Source organism: Musa acuminata, chromosome BXJ1-4 (genome assembly GCF_036884655.1).
Source record: "Musa acuminata AAA Group cultivar baxijiao chromosome BXJ1-4, Cavendish_Baxijiao_AAA, whole genome shotgun sequence".
NCBI lineage: Eukaryota > Viridiplantae > Streptophyta > Magnoliopsida > Zingiberales > Musaceae > Musa > Musa acuminata.
In genome coordinates, this window is record NC_088330.1 from 20,005,153 (window position 1) to 20,021,402 (window position 16,250).

General features: G+C 40.0%; 2 protein-coding genes across 5 annotated transcripts; one reads left to right on the forward strand and one right to left on the reverse strand.

The window, feature by feature from the left end:
- Positions 1-2,593: 2,593 nt before the first annotated feature.
- LOC135672461 (beta-galactosidase 11-like) lies at positions 2,594-7,084 on the reverse strand. 2 transcript variants are annotated; one of them, XM_065180943.1, is made up of 19 exons: positions 6,640-7,083; positions 6,458-6,553; positions 6,265-6,377; positions 6,127-6,193; positions 5,957-6,049; positions 5,695-5,835; positions 5,500-5,594; positions 5,322-5,427; positions 5,163-5,247; positions 4,969-5,087; positions 4,722-4,889; positions 4,460-4,641; positions 4,255-4,364; positions 4,048-4,157; positions 3,864-3,971; positions 3,689-3,790; positions 3,480-3,625; positions 3,051-3,396; positions 2,595-2,973 (listed from the first exon to the last, which is right to left on the reverse strand). In XM_065180943.1, the coding sequence occupies exons 1-19, from the start codon at positions 6,832-6,834 to the stop codon at positions 2,851-2,853; spliced, it is 2,505 nt and encodes an 834-aa protein (XP_065037015.1). In that variant the 5' UTR covers positions 6,835-7,083; the 3' UTR covers positions 2,595-2,850. The 2 variants fall into 2 exon arrangements, with proteins under 2 accessions (XP_065037013.1, XP_065037015.1); XM_065180941.1 differs by having other exon boundaries at positions 2,594-2,973; positions 4,969-5,247; positions 6,640-7,084.
- A 1,946-nt stretch (positions 7,085-9,030) lies between these two features.
- Positions 9,031-15,654, forward strand: LOC135650140 (synaptotagmin-2-like). 3 transcript variants are annotated; one of them, XR_010501468.1, is made up of 14 exons: positions 9,031-9,175; positions 9,339-9,459; positions 10,676-10,774; positions 10,880-10,930; positions 11,026-11,149; positions 11,371-11,489; positions 11,617-11,718; positions 11,824-11,898; positions 13,336-13,412; positions 13,520-13,766; positions 13,872-14,225; positions 14,321-14,449; positions 15,124-15,323; positions 15,420-15,654. XR_010501468.1 is itself a non-coding variant. In XM_065169310.1 (13 exons), the coding sequence occupies exons 2-13, from the start codon at positions 9,349-9,351 to the stop codon at positions 15,250-15,252; spliced, it is 1,617 nt and encodes a 538-aa protein (XP_065025382.1). In that variant the 5' UTR covers positions 9,031-9,175; positions 9,339-9,348; the 3' UTR covers positions 15,253-15,406. The 3 variants fall into 3 exon arrangements, 2 of the variants coding, with proteins under 2 accessions (XP_065025382.1, XP_065025387.1); XM_065169310.1 differs by lacking the exon at positions 15,420-15,654 and having other exon boundaries at positions 15,124-15,406; XM_065169315.1 differs by lacking the exon at positions 15,420-15,654 and having other exon boundaries at positions 9,033-9,180; positions 15,124-15,406.
- The last annotated feature ends 596 nt before the right edge of the window (positions 15,655-16,250 follow it).

Consider the following 16,250-nt stretch of genomic DNA (forward strand, 5'->3'; position numbering starts at 1 on the left):
TATGCTTTCCATAGTGATATCTCTATCTATCTACTCCTTATATTTTAGTGCAGATTTAATTTCCTGATACGAAATTATTTCTTTTCCATAAATCATAGTATCACGGAAATGCTTAAAAGATTAGGGAAGAGAACACAAAAGTAACAAGGCCTTATCCTCATCATCAATTTTTACATCTATATTCTCCAAATTTATAACCAAGGAATCAACTTTATCAAGATGTGAGAGTATAGATATACTTTCAATCATTCGAAACATATACAAACTCTGCTTTAAGTAGAGACGATTTTTTACTGTCCTCTTCATATATAAGACTTTAAGCTTGTCCCACATGCTCTTAGTCGTAGTGTCCGTAGCTACCTCCCGTAAAACATTGTCAGAGAGATTTAGAATAATGTTGGATCGGGCCTTTTTATCCATACCCGCAAGATCTTCCTTTGACGTACCATCTAGAATGTTCTTAGCTCCCTATAGTGCCAAATCAACTCCGTCTTGAACCAGAATAGTCTCCATCTTGAGTTGCCACATGCCGTAGTTAACATTTCTGTCGAATTTCTCGACAACAATCTTTGTTATTGTCATCGTTGCCAAAAGATCCCGAAACCAGGCTCTGATACTAGTTTGTTAGAGCTAACCCTAGGAAATTTACCAAATGATAATTTTGGCAACCCAACAAAGACAATAAAGCGAAAAGAATAAAAGCGACAAGAACACCAGATTTATGTGGTTCGGTCAATTGACTTTGACCTACATCCACGGACGAAAGAGGAACAAATCACTACTATAAAACGGACAATTACAAATGCCTTAGGAAGATGTTTGTAAGCCATAAAACACCCGAAAATACTAAATAAGAAAAAACCCAAACTATAAGCCCAAACTATTTAACTGAGTGTGGACTTAAACCCAAAGCAAATACTTTAAGTTTTTCTTGTAGGCATCTGACTTCAAAGCTCAGACCCTTATTTATAATTCTATTAGGAGATAACAAACCTGATTTTCCTGATGTGGGACTATTGGACTTGCCAAACTAACAAAATAAATTATCTTTTGATTATAGGAAAATGTTATTTTTATTTTCTAAGATATCAGTTTAGCTTTGATATGTTAAACGTAAGAATTAATCGATGTGAGTTCAGTTTGAAAAGCACCATAATAAGAGTGCCACACACACACACATCTACGTAAAGATTGGCATATCCGAAAAGAGTATCATATATGCATTAGAGCATCTGTCATTTCGTCCTTGTTGAGGATGGAAACTTACGTTTGTCTTGTATTTTCAGTTCACTTCACTCTCGTTCTTAATCATGTGATATGACTTACCGTGAGCTCGATACTTGACATTCTATTATGTAGTTTCTTAAATTTCTAGCTAGTCTGTTTTTGTGTATATAATTTGGTAGAAACTTCTAAGAAATAGATTATGTGTAAATATTAGACTTTGTTTCTTCTCGACAGCATCAGCAGAAGCATGTAATATAACACATGCTGTGTGAGGAGGAAGCTACAGAAAATGTTCAACATTAGGGTAACTTTGATTGTTCTTGTTTCTAGAATGCTCTCTTATTTGGTAGTTAATAATTTTACTTTTTTTAATCTATTTTTTGAACTTGGAAAACCAACATACGCTTTACTGATTTTATTTTATGGGTGGGTGCCTGTGGACACCTTAAACAAGTGACTTCACATTTGTTTTTCCGATGTTTCATGTTTTTGTGCTTGTCTGTAGCTTATTAGCTAGATCAAGTAAATGTGGCAGTATCTGCTTGAATGTAAATTGATATATAAGAAAGTAACAAAATTGATCAAATTTGTTTCGTATATTTGATAAAGAGATTTTTCCAACTGCATAGCATATGAGATTTTCCTAACTGCACGAGATTGGTGTGCATTTTTTGTCTTTACAATTTCATTCTTCATTCTATCAATATCAAATTATAAATGATAAAAGAAACTATAGAAACTATAAAAGTTGTAAATAGTATATTTTTACTAGCTAGCTTGTGGAACTAGATTTATAAAAAAAATATCCTTCAAGCTTTTAAGGGTTTTGTGTCCTTATTTAACGGACATAGGATCGATTCTCATATATCTTCCTAATTTAGAAAAGTCTGTTTAAAAGTAAAAGTTTGTCCATTAATTTGTGTGCACCAAAAGGTATTGGCATCTATGGGTACGCAAGTGGTTGACAGGGTTTATTTCTGTCATCTTTTCTTGAATAGTATTGGCATTTTTGTTTTTTGTTCCATTTTCCAGTCAGCTTTTTGTAATTTAGCGCTTTCTTTTTTTTTTTCTAATCCTCAAAGAGCTCACTGTACAACTGTCACAAAAATTTGATTCATTCCAAACTATCTTTTTGGTTTTTGGAGTTTGCTGATTTATTGCTCCTTTTCCTGTACAACTTCTCTGACTTCCTTCGACTTACTTGGGTCTTTCAGATCATTGATACTACCTGAGTCAATAAGAGTTACTCGCGCATGTTGTGTCCAACATCCACACGCTATTTATTGAGCATTTAACTTGACATCAGCTTGAGATTTCTGTGCAAAATGCTCAAAGAAGAACAGTGATGATGTTCCGAGTCTACAGTGTCAACAACAAAAGTGGAGATCCATCCAGAAATGCCATTATCTACGTCACTGGATGCAGATTTCATTTCTCACAAAATCATCAGATCCATTATTAAAAACGAAGGTAAGATAAGATTGCGTACATCCATTCTCCTCCTCGTACAAATCAACCTCGTCCTCCTTCCTTTTTTCTATATCTAGTGCTCGAGGAGAGATTCAACTCAATCCCCTTCCAACATCTGGTCTAACGAAGAACGAATCAAACTCAAGCCGCGTACTACTTCTTCGGGACGCACTTGGCCTGCACTGCAAGAGTGGCCATCGTCTCCGGACACCCAACGTCAGCACCGTATGCCTCCGGCGCCACCGGCAACACGCAGGACTCCTTCCCCAAGCAGGCCTACCATGGCAGAACAAGATGAGTCAGCTCGGCATCGCAGAAGCCGTGCAGGTATCAATGTCAGCAGAGAGCCTTACCTTCTCGGCTACAGCCTTGGCCTGCGGCGTATGGCAGCTCCCTGTGGTGAAGTTGCCGCACATGCCGCCGGGGTTCCCAAAGCTTGCGAAATCAATGGACTGGATCACCTTCTTCCCCGTGCACTTCAACCGAGCCTCCGGCTTCGCGTCGTCATCGACGCTTCGGATCTTGCTGTTCTCCCTCGACCATGACCTGACGTGTGCGGGGTGGAGATCGGAGACGACGGTGCAGATGTCGTCCCTCTTCACCGTCATGATCTGTATGTCCTCCGGCTTCCCGCCGTGCTCCTCGAAGACGACCATGAGGTTGTCCTTCGGCTTCAAGAAGGACCGCGGCACGTGATACCTGAAACCTTGGATGCAAAGTTCTCAGAACTGCACTCTTCCAAGGCGGCCGCAGTTTTAGGACGACACTGCCACATTACTCACACTGATTGAGAAGCCTTCCCGAGAGGATTGAGGTAGGAGATCCAGTAACGACCGATGCTTTCGCCGTTGATCCACACCAGTCCTTTCCCCATCGAGTTCATTTCCAAAGCAACTGGATCATGTCCGGATGGAGCATCGAAGTATCTCTGGAACGAAGCTTATTGCAATCAGCATCAGAACACATGGAACAAAGATGACTTCCTCCTCACCTTGTACCACATGACTGGGGTATCACTCTTAGCCTCCTCCCACTTGACAGCATTCACTCCCTTCTCAGAGAAGATGCCCAACGTCTCCCCGGTCAATCCAACCTGTGGGGATGAGAAATGTTCTTAAGTCGTTACAGGACCGTCCAGTTCTTCTCTGTGACAAAACAACAAGCACCTGGTGCCCCCACACGCTGTGCGACAAATCCAACGTTCCGGCGTTGAGACCTTGGATGACGACGGTATGAACGCCGGCAAGTCTGTGTTCCAAGTACGCTCCACTATCCTTCATGGCGGAAGGATCAAAGTTGAATCATTATAACACACGGGAGTACAATCTCTACGGCGATTCAAGTTCTTACCGGCAATCCAACAGTCAAGCCTAAGATTGCGATGTGGTTGGTTCCTGCATTTAGATCCATTGGCTTCTGGAAGACAAAACTTTTCTCGATCTTAGTTCCATGCCCGGATCCTGCAGCAAGTACCGGACACGAACACCACTGGGACGCATCATGCTGTGGCTTCGGATGAACCAACCAGTGGAATCGAACACTGTAAAGATAAGATACCTATGTATTTGCCATTGACGAACGCATGCATTGCATGGCCGAGGTTTGAAACTTGAAGCACAGGTCGGATGTCCTGTCGCCGAGGTAGATCGTCAGCATCCAACTTGAAGCTTCATTTGCATGGAAAGGGGAAGCAACAATGAGTGCCAATTCAAGTAGAATTTAGCCAGCAATCAAGCCCGACGGCATTTCATCAAACACCTACCTTGTTGTGTACCACAGATAGTCCGTGGTGTCCTTGGTCAAGTTCATCAACTCCAGGGGCCCTTTGGATATAACCGAGGCATGGCGAAGCGTCGGGATGAGGTCGCTCGTCATCTGCCATTGGTTCTTCATGCTGGATTCCTTCGCTACATCGAACGTCCTCGCATTGTGCTGAGCGTTGACCTGTGGCAAACGAGCACGAGTTACAACACCTGCAACATCCTCTGTTCTCCAACGAAGAAGGGGTAGAAGTTATACTTAACTCTCTGGCTATTGAACACCACAGTCTTACAGTCCGGCAGAATGCTGATGGAGCGGCGGGGGAGATAGTACTCCTCGCCTCGGAAGCTCACCGTGCCGTCTTCTTTCCTGTTGGTGTTGGTCAAGAAGGCAACGCATACATGGCTCTCCGGTATCTCATACAATCTGGCCTGCAACTCCACAAACTTATCTCATCTTCGAAGGTGATCTCTTGAACTGGATGCTGACAGTGTTTGATCTTCTTCTTACCTCAAAACCCTTGTCAAAGGCTTGGACGGACGGCGTCCCCCAGAGCAGACCCTTCCTGCACAGCTTCAGTGCATGGTGCAGGTCCCTCAGATGCCCCCATTTGGGCTCCTTCTCCATCCCTGGATCAGCATGAAGAACGGATGTCAGTGCGATGACGAGAAACCCAGATCGAAGCTTCCGAGGAGTCTGCCTACCGTATTCATCCAGGGGAGCTTCGTCGTAGTATCTCGTCATCATAAAAGCCGCGCCGGTTCTTCCAAAGTTGGTTCCTCCGTGATACTGAACAGGAGAAGCGAAGGTTAGAAGATCGCGCTGCCTTCCGACATGTCCTCAGGGAAGCAGCAGTTCCATACCATGTAGTAGTTCGTGAGGGTGCCGTTCTTTGAGAAGAAGCGTGCTACGGAGTATGCAATATCCTCTGCTGACCTCTGAGATGGTGGATCACCGAAGACCCTGTACCTGAAACAACCAGAGAGCGTTTGGTAGTGCCAAGAAAGCCTCAAACTTCCAAAGGGACGATTTGCTACTCACTGAGCAGTCCAGTTCTCAGTCCACAGGGAAGGCTTGCTCGGATGGTTCGGCCCTGTAAAGGTATCGCCGCAGTTCCTCCCGTTGCATGCATTGATCTACGTGTGAAACAATGGCGATCGGATCAGCATATTATGACTGTTGTTGTCCGGTATCAATCTAATAAGTTTCATGCAGCTGAATCCAACGTAACAATACCACGGGACCGGGAGCGTCGTTCTGCTTGCACATCACCCACGGCACGCCGGCGCCGAGCCCCACGGCCATGTTGCCTGCCCACTGAATGTATTTTGAGCCGCCCTCGAATGCTCGCGCCACGTTGTTGTACTCGTTCTCGATCTGTCGCAAGAACAGCAAGGTTAGCACTTTGAGGCAAAGAGACACGAGCTTCTTCTTCTTCTTCTTCTTCTTCCTGATATGATATATGCAGCAGGGACTGCAGGGAACAAGATGGGTGAACCTGTAATAGGATGATGGGACCTCCTTGAGAGGCAAATAGCTTCTCGTCCTTCATCATCTGCACAATCGTCCTGGCAAACCTTTCCATATGATGCTGCATGAACCCACAAAACTACCACATTAAGTGTCTTGCTGGAGCAGAAGAGACCATGACCAGGGTTTCCAGTCTACCTTGAAGGGTTCGTTGTCTGTTCGGAAGGTGATGTTGGCGACCTCCCGAAGCCAGAACGGGAACCCTCTGCCATGATCAGAGAAGCACGTCAAAAAACCAGATGCGGAAAACCAGAGCTAGAGCTCCCTGTTACACACCCATGATTCCATTCCGCTTGGATGAAGGGACCGAGTCGGAGGGTCACATACATCCCATTCTTCTGCACCAGCTTTATGAACCCCACCAAGTCATATCTCCCTTGGAAATTGAACTGTGGTAAGCAGCATTCAACTCTCAGCGCTTCCCTTCGATGTTTGAAACCTTCTTTTTGCTACAGGAACGACACCTTACCTGCCCGTAGAGAGGCTCGTGGATGTTCCAGAAGACGTAGGTTTGGATCACGTTCAGTCCCCCATGCTGAGCCTTCTGGATGATGTCCGGCCACATCTGGTCACCAAAAGATCAAGAGAAGAACGAACTCTCGTCAGCGCTTCAAAGTTAACCCATGCGAGTCGATGCAGACGGTTCGTCACCTCGGGTGTGCTTCGAGGGTAATGGACCGACCCCGAGAAGAGAAGCTCTCTCCTTCCGTTTATGATCAGTGACCGGCTATCATAAGTCACTCCTTGTACGCTGCCGCCGCCGTGGGCCGCGCCGGTGCTGGCGATGGCGGCGAGGAGGAAGAGACTGACGAGAGTCCGCGCCGTGGTCTCCGGCGACACCGCCATGGTTCTTCAGCTCTTCTTTCTGCTCCAGGAATGGGATCGATGGTGTAACCCGATCTCTGACCGACGCAGATGCAGATGCAGATGCGATGACAGACTGATAGCTGGATGGGCGTGCTCCTCGTGTTGCTGTTGAGTGTGAGAGGGATGAGATCAAGAGACACGGTTTCCCACTCCAGGGAGAGAGGGGGAGCGGATATTATAGAAGGTTTCGGTTGCCTGTGGCCATGGGGAGCCCCCGAGAAGGCAGGCAAAGGCTTACAGGAATAGCCATTTGCCATTGCATGGGCGTGTTTCGGTCCGAGGGAGAGGGGAGGAGGGTGCGGTGGTGCATTCCGCTGCCTCCTCTTTTCTCTCCCGCCCGCTCCTCTCTCTCTCTCTCTCCCCCCATCTTCTTGCAGAGGGAAGGCGACGGATTTGTCAACGCATTGGGATGAGCTGGAACTTTTGTTGACCAAGTCTCAAATCCTCTCGTCTCTTTTAAGTTAACTCAAGACAAACCATGATTAAATCCTTGCATCTTACAAAAATTAAAAACAATTGTTTTTATATGAGTACATAAACAAGTCATAGTGCAAACAAGAAATGAAAACAAATAGATAAAAGCATTTGCATCTAGACACCCTTTGTTATATATAAATCTTTCTTAGTAATCCATCATCTAGAGAATATAAATATAAATATATATTAATATTATAAAAAAATCCATGCTTAAGTTGTTATCTAATTTGATAGATTAAACAAAAAAGTAAAGATAAGAAGAAAAAACTATATCCAAGAGGTATCAATGGACTTACCAGAGTTTCTGAATGCATGATTTTAATTCGATAATAGTTTCTGAATGCATGATTTTAATTCTATCGAATTTAGAATCGGAATCGAATCGATCCAAAACAGTTATAGTTCTAGTTTCAAAATCAATAATTATGATTATGGATATGGTTTTGAACCAAAATTACTTATTTTAAATTTTTAAATATTTTTAAATTCACTCTAATTAATCATTTATTAAACTATTATAAAAGAGAAATTCGTCAACAAGGGTATTTAGGATTTTTAAATTATTTTTGATCGGTTCATAACTCAATTGAAACCATTGGTTCTAGTTTCGATTTCAAATTCTAATCGTTATAACCTAATTTTTGCTTGGATCAAAACCTTTGATTTGAATCGGAATCGCGGTAGTATCATTATTCTTTGATGATCTATTTATACTAAATTTGCTTTCTTTTTCTATTTAGATCCGAGAATAGAACTTGAAGAATTATAAGGTTAGATCAATGTTAAGATTTATTGATAAAATTATTTTAAAACATAAAATGAGGAAAAAAAGAAAAAGTACATAAGCTTCATCTTAAGACTTGTTCTCCACTCATAACCCCAAGAAATGAACTTGAAGAGACTAACTTCTTTCGGCCTAAACAGCAGCTGAAGAAAGAGAAAAAAATAAAAAAGAACAGATCGATAGATAAAGAAAGGTTGGTTTTAGCAGCCAACCTTTTTTTGAATAGAGAGAGAGAGAGCAAGAGAACCAATTTATTTTCCCTTTTTTTGCATGCTAATTAAAAGTTTTAAATGTTAAAGAAACAAATCAATATATAAGAAAAGAAAAAAAAAAAAAGAAGACAAACATATTCCATAGCATTTAGCTAATTACCTAACAAATAGTTGAGAAAAGTAGGAAAGATAAAAGACTCTAAATCAGTTTCCATCCATGTAGAAAATAATAAAAAATACTTTGCATTTCACAATTCCAAATCAATAATTCTTTTCAACAATAAAGTGATCAGAAAATTTGCAACAGGAACATGTTTTTAGTCTATCACATGCCACGTGGCAAACGATCCTTGCTTCTTACATTTTTCGAAAAAATAAATATTAGACTTTAAAGACAAAGCAAAAAAACACAACAGATACAGTAGTCAATGCAGTAGATAGTAGATTTTATGAGCTCAGACGACGCACTCCGTTTTCACCCTCTCAAGCGTAACGTGGTGACTCTACAGAGACCATCCAATCACAGTGGCGGTAGAGTTTGAGGGTATGAATAGTTATTTGTTTTCGGCATCTGAAACTTCGGGGACGTGTCCCGACGAGACATCGAGACACGTCGTCGTCACGATCAACGTTTTTTTGCTTGGACGGTGATCTCGACGCTCCCCCGTTCTTATTATTCTCCCTCCCTCTTCCTTCCTCTCGAGTCCTAAACAAGTGGAAGACGAGCCGAGCACTCGATCCCATCTTCCAAACCCAAACAAACGCGTCGCATCATTCCACCCAACTCTCTCAATTAGCAGGAAGTAAAGAACACCTCAAGGTCAAGACAGGAATCCGCGCTTTCCAGGTAAGGTAATCTTCGCTCTCTCTTTCTATTAATTTCCCATCTTAATCTCATCTTAACCCTTTATTCCGTCAGGAAGACTGCTTGTAAGAAATCTATTGTGATTGTTATTATTGCTACGGATATCTTTTTGGTATTTGATGATGTGGTTGTTTTTGATGTGAAGGGGGTGGGGGATGGGGTTTGTGAGCACGGCGTTGGGGCTCTGTGGGTTCGGCGTGGGGCTGTCGGCGGGGATCGTCATCGGATACTTCCTCTTCATCTACTTCCAGCCCTCCGATGTCAAGGTATGGCGCCGCTTGGCTGATCTTGTGTCTGGTGGTGGCCTGTTTGATCTAGGTTTTTACCTGCTCTTGCTGTGAGACTTGGTCTTGTTGTTCGTGATGCTGCATTTGACTTGGCATGACTTGCATTGAGATCTTGTTTTGCTGAGTTTCGAGGATTTGAGAAGTTAGTGGGACTTGTTGATCCGTTGTTCTGACTGCAGTCAAGTGTTCTTTAGTTAATTTAATGGAAGGAATGTTCGACGATCAATTTGTGTTGAAGTTTTCTGAATGTAGGAAGCAAAAGTTGGATCTGACATTTCTATGTATCTTAGTTGATTATGGCATGCTCGTCAAACATCTGCATAAACAATACCAGCTATTTCTGTTGGGCGAGAGTATCTTGACATCAAAACTTTACGATGATGATTTGGGTTTATGATGTTTTTTTCTTGAAGGTTTAGAAATTGCTGTGATGTTAAATCAAGGTTGTTATTGACAGGACAGTGTAGAAAAACAAGGATCAACTTTAGGACCCCAATTAACTTTTGGACCAAGTCACATGGACGATAAGTGTGTTTGCCGTTTGCAAGATATAAATATATATAATATCTTTTGTTATCTCATTGTGGATTTTGCATGCATAAACAGTGAGGAACTTTAGAATTGGAAGCTGGATGTTGCAAATTAGTTAAAAGTTATTAACTAAACTTATTATGAAAAGGAGAGAAGAAAGGAGAAGTTATCATCCTCTATTGCTAGATATTTTTCTGTCAATGGTGGTTTTTACTGCCCAATGTCAATGCATTTATTTTCTCATTCTTCCCAACTGCTACTTCTTCATGTCAATAAAGACAAGATTGTAGTTGATTACCTCCAGGCAAGTATCTAGGTGTATAACATCTCAGTCTCTTGTATATATTGGGTTATGTCATGGATATTGGAGAACCTGGTCCACCGTCTGACTAAACAGTTCGACAGATCACCTAGATCTTGCATATAGTGTTTAATCTTCACACTGTCTCAGTTGTGAAGGGGGCTACCTGTCTCAGGTGACTGTCCAGTTAATCTAGGCAGCTGATGTTCAAAGATAATGGTTCTATGCTTCCTTGCTTATTAAAACGTGAAGTTTTTGTAATTCACTTTGATGCCTTCTACATTTTTATTGGTTCTAAATACAATTTAGAAATCAAAATCTGATGACGTGTGGTTACTCTCTTACAAAATTTTGCTTGATCAGGATCCTAAAATCCGTCCACTTGTTGAACATGATTCGAAATCATTGGAACAGATGCTTCCTGAAATTCCCCTGTGGGTGAAGAATCCAGACTATGATCGAGTAACGTATCGTGCTTATTTTAACTGATACTGTGGACTCGAGTACTAGAAACTGTAGTTCTTATTTTTACCTCTTAATAAATAACTTTTATTTTGCTGTTTGAAGATTGATTGGTTAAATAAGTTTCTAGAAATGATGTGGCCTTATCTCAATAAGGTATGTCTTCATTCTGAGTCCTGATTGATGTCCGAGAATGAAGTACCAAACAGTGCCTTTTTTTGCTGCCATATTAATGTTTTTTGCTCTACAAGGCTATCTGCAGAACTGCAAAACAAATTGCAGATCCAATAATTGCTGACAATACCGTAAAGTATAAACTCGATTCAGTTGAATTTGAAACCTTCACTCTTGGTTCACTGCCACCTACTTTTCAAGGTAAGCACTTGTGTGAATCTTATATATGATTTTGGTACATCTATTTGCTGATGAATTTTGTGATGCACATTATTTATTGAGATTTCCAATATTTTTCTCTTTTATGCTCTCCAATAGTTTTTGCTTACTGCATGATTCAAGTTGTATTCCTGGTTTTGTGCATCTACTGATTTTCTGTAATGTTGTCCAATAATGTGCATCTACGTTTGAACCTGTGCCAGGAATGAAAGTGTACATTACAGAAGAGAAGGAGCTCATTATGGAACCATCACTGAAGTGGGCTGGGAACCCTAATGTCATCGTTGTTGTGAAAGCCTATGGATTAAAATTGACTGCACAGGTCATTAATGTATACCTTTTTGTTGGTAGATCCATCATGCAGTTTATGTTTTGCAACAGAGGGTGATGTTGAAGTCACAAGCACAGTTAGCCAATTTGTTAACATTTTGGCAGTTTGAGATTTTCAGGTGGTGGATTTGCAAATCTTTGCCACTCCACGCATTACATTAAAGCCGTTGGTCCCTAGCTTTCCTTGTTTTGCAAAAATCTTGGTGTCTCTCATGGACAAGGTGTGTGAAAATAAAAACAAACTTTTCACTTGACGTACTTAATGAATCTCTCATTGGTAAGCTATTGGCAAGATGTGTAACCATTCAGAATGTTTTCTTTTGCAGCCACATGTTGACTTTGGTCTAAAACTTTTGGGGGCTGATCTTATGGCAATTCCTGGCCTTTATAGATTTGTTCAGGTTGTTTACACCTTACACTTTCTTTTTTTCTTGAGCATTCATGACATGATAACTTTTTGGCTTTAGAAATTGTCAATATGCATATTTGTTTGAGGCTGTTTGGAATAAACTTTAAAATAACCTATTAACTTTATAGAACAGTTTAAAAACTGAATGAAAATTTCATTGCATTTGAGATCAAGATAACATGAGTTAAGAGGTTAGTCCCACATTGCTAAGGAACGAAAGAGTCGGGAGACATCTATTGGTTTTTGCCCACAACTTGAGCCTTTGGGTTGTCTACTCACATTTATGGTAACCCTGACCTGGTTCTACTAAAAGAATTCCAACAACAATGTCTTTGTAGGTAGTCATCCACCACCAAGGGCAGGAGGAAACAAGTGCTTCCAATGCCATAGGGTTTTCAAACTAGCAACCTGTCAACCACCCAAGCTATTGGGCATTAGCGGATCTTTCTTATTTTATCTGCAATTGCATATGATATGACACAAGGTAAGCAATACCGTATTATATATATATATTAATAATATTAATATATATATATATATATATATATATATATATATATATAATAGAAAAAGGCTCGGCGATGTCACCGAGGCGATGCAACATTGCCGAGGCGATTATATTATATATATATATATATATATATATATATATATATATATATATATATATATATAATTTAAATAAATGAGGCGACGTCGCCCCACATGGGGAAGGAAAAGGCGACGTCGCCGAGGCGATGCGACGTCGGCTTTTAAATAAATAATATATATATATATATATATATAATCTTATATATATATATATATATATATATATATATATATATATATATATATATATATATTATTTAAATAAACGAGGCGACGTCGCCCCGCGTGGGGAAGGAAAAGGCGACGTCGCCGAGGCGATGCGACGTCGGCTTTTAAATTATATATATATATATATATATATATATATATATATATATACCGAACGGTATACCACTCAGTATACCGAGCGGTATACCGTACCGTACCGTATCGAGCGATCGTCGAAACTTCGGTACAGTACGAAATTTCAGACCTTGATATGACATGCCATTGAAGATTTTGGATTCACATCCGCTGTATGCCTAGCCACAGATGTCCAAGAATACATGTGGTACATACGTATTTGAAAACACTTCTATTGTGGAGTTAGAAAAAGGGTCTTGGTATGATGATTGTTTTTCTTTGAATTTGTTATCTTTTTTTAGTATTTTTTTTAATATCATACGCTGCCAAAAGCGCCTAGGAATTTCTTGGTTCAGAATTCATTTGAACTCATAGTTTTTATGATCCGATCATCATCTCTTGTTTGACTACTTACTTACCAGAAACAGTGAAGCACTTTGTACGGTTTAAATTCTCAATTCTTTTCCTCTAATGCTGTATGATGGACTATCTGCAGGAAACAATAAAAAATCAGGTTGCAAATATGTACCTGTGGCCTAAAACACTAGAAGTGCCAGTTCTGGATGTTTCAAAGTAATTTGATGCCTATATGTAACATTTAAGAAGCATAATTTTTTTATTCCGAAAAAAGGGGATACCAACTCCAGCATCTGTATCAATGATCCTGTTTATTATTGCAGAGCCTCAAGGAAGCCTGTTGGAATTCTTCATTTGAAGGTTATCAGAGCATATAAGCTAAAAAAGAAAGACCTATTGGGGAAATCAGACCCATATGTCAAACTGAAGCTTGGAGACGATAAGCTTCCATCAAAAAAGACAAGAGTGAAGCATAGCAATCTTAATCCTGAGTGGAACGAGGAATTTAAGTTTGTTATCAGAGATCCAGAAAATCAATTTGTTGAACTTAATGTCTATGACTGGGAACAGGCATGTGATTTTCTGGGTACAATTATTTCCTTTCACATCAGTCATATGGTCTTTGTTGTTTGCTAGTTTTTCCTTCATTGAATGTCTATTATGCTTACTATGTAGGTGGGGAAACATGAAAAGATGGGCATGAACGTCATTCGACTGAATGAACTTGCCCCCGATGAGCCAAAAACTCTGACACTCGACTTGCTTAAGAATCTTGAGAGTAGAGATGTTCAGAGTGACAAATCACGTGGACAGATTGTTGTGGAAGCGTTGTACAAACCTTTCAAGGAAAAAGAGGTACCAAAAGATGTCGGTGAGAATGCAGATGAAGTAGAAAAAGCTCCTGATGGTACACCATCAGGCGGCGGTTTGCTTGTTGTTATTGTTCATGAAGCTAAAGATCTTGAGGGCAAGCACCATACAAACCCTTACGTGCGTGTCACCTTTCGAGGAGAGGAGAAGAAAACTAAAGTATCTTGTGAACTAAATATTGATTTCCGCTGCATTCTGTAAAGTTTCTTTTACATATGACCCACTAATGGATTCTTATTAATTTATGGATGCAGCACATAAAGAAAAACAGAGATCCAAGATGGGAGGAAGAGTTTCAGTTTGTATGTGAGGAGCCTCCTATCAATGATAAAATGCATGTGGAAGTACTCAGTAGGGCACCAAGTATTGGCATACACCCTAAGGTACTCCTTGACATGGCATTTTTGCAAGAAATCTGTTAGTATGTAAATAGGCCAACTAGGAGAGATTCTTAGTGATTAGTGGTGCCTGATTCAAGTTTGCTTAGTTAAGTGTGCTCATCTGCATTTTATAGACACTTGGATTAAGTCTGATGATTGAATTACAGTTCTTAATTTGACTGTCGTTCCTTGAAAAATATACATGTATCTTTGAATTTGATAGGTTTGAGCTGTTGTATCAGGCATGCTCATATTATGCTTAAATCTTTTGTTCAAAGTCCATAAACAGGTTTCACTCTGAAAAGCTAAGGAAATGATCTAATATATTTCTGTGTGTTTCATCTGTTATGATTCATCCTGCTTGCTCAGAAGGCATCGACTATGCAGGTTGATAACTTAGTCTGATAAACAATTTGATAAACCTTTGTAATTTACTGGTTTGGTAACACCTGCTACTGCAAAGACACACACGCCATAAGTACAAGCATCACAAAAAAAGAAGGTTTGTTTTAGATGTAATTAATTGGGCATCATGTTGTAATTTGGATGTGATGTTGATTTCCTTATTTATTTATTGGTTTACAATGATTGAAATTAGTGATATCGTGTTGGTCGTTTTGTACAAATCAGTAGTTTCGAGGTCTTTACATTAGCTGAGACATTCCTTTTTCTTTCAGGAAAGTTTGGGATATGTTACCATTAGCCTCACAGATGTGGTGAACAACAAGAGAACCAATGAGACATATCATCTCATCGACTCCAAAAATGGTCGAATTCAAATAGAACTGCAGTGGAGGACTTCTTAGAGCTATCTAATGAACGAATCCCAGCATGGGAAGAGATTGTACTTACTGAATCAGATGCAACAATGATAAAGGTGGAAACCTGTTTGATATTTCATAAAAGAATCTCTGATCTTACAAAGTTCCTTTCTTTTCAATACATAATAATGTTTGAATTTTTGTGGTATAAGATTTAAAGATAGAAAATCATCTTTGGATTATATGGAGGAAGAAGAAGAAGAAGAAGAAGAAAAATCATCTTTACAGGTAGAAAGTGTTTTTCAATTTTCCTTCTTCTTTCTTTGCCTCTTTCTGAAGTGAGGTTTCATAGATTTTACCGGTTAAATGTAAGTTCCGAGTCTCAACTGGAATTATGAGCAAGCTTACAAGTTCTAATAAATGTAAGTTACCGAGTCTCAACTGGAATTATGAGCAAGCTTACAAGTTCTAAGGCATGTATCACTGCTTAGATCCTCTTGCTTCGTTTCCCATGGATAGAGTAAACTTTTTGCACTTGTGAATATAAAAATTACCAGAGGGAGATTATTTTTCTTGTACTGAAGTGAGAACACTAATTGGTTAAAAAAGACATTCTGGCAACTGTAAGAGAGGATTTTTTTTTTTTTTTTTTGACTTGGTAACCATTTAGGAGGAGGGAGGTCCAAACACTCGTTCGCGTGGTTTATTATTTGTACCACGTGTGGCTTTTGATTAAGACTTAGATTATCTTAATTACACGTGTTAATTATTTTTTGATGGGTGTCAACAGTGTTCCAATTTTTTGATGTTTGTATCAGAGAGTGATGATGGATTTCACACAAAGTTCAAAGCAGAATGGTGTTGAGGAGCTGTCGTGCAGATTTGTGACTTTGGGAATCCTGTGGGTGGGTGTCTTTTTTTTTTTTTTTTTTTTTCTTTTTGTTGTCTGTTTTGACTGCCTACACATTTCGTTGGCGTGTGGTTTCCGCCGTCGAACTCGCCTTTCGTTTTCGAACTGGATGGGAAGGAAAGGGACCTTTTTT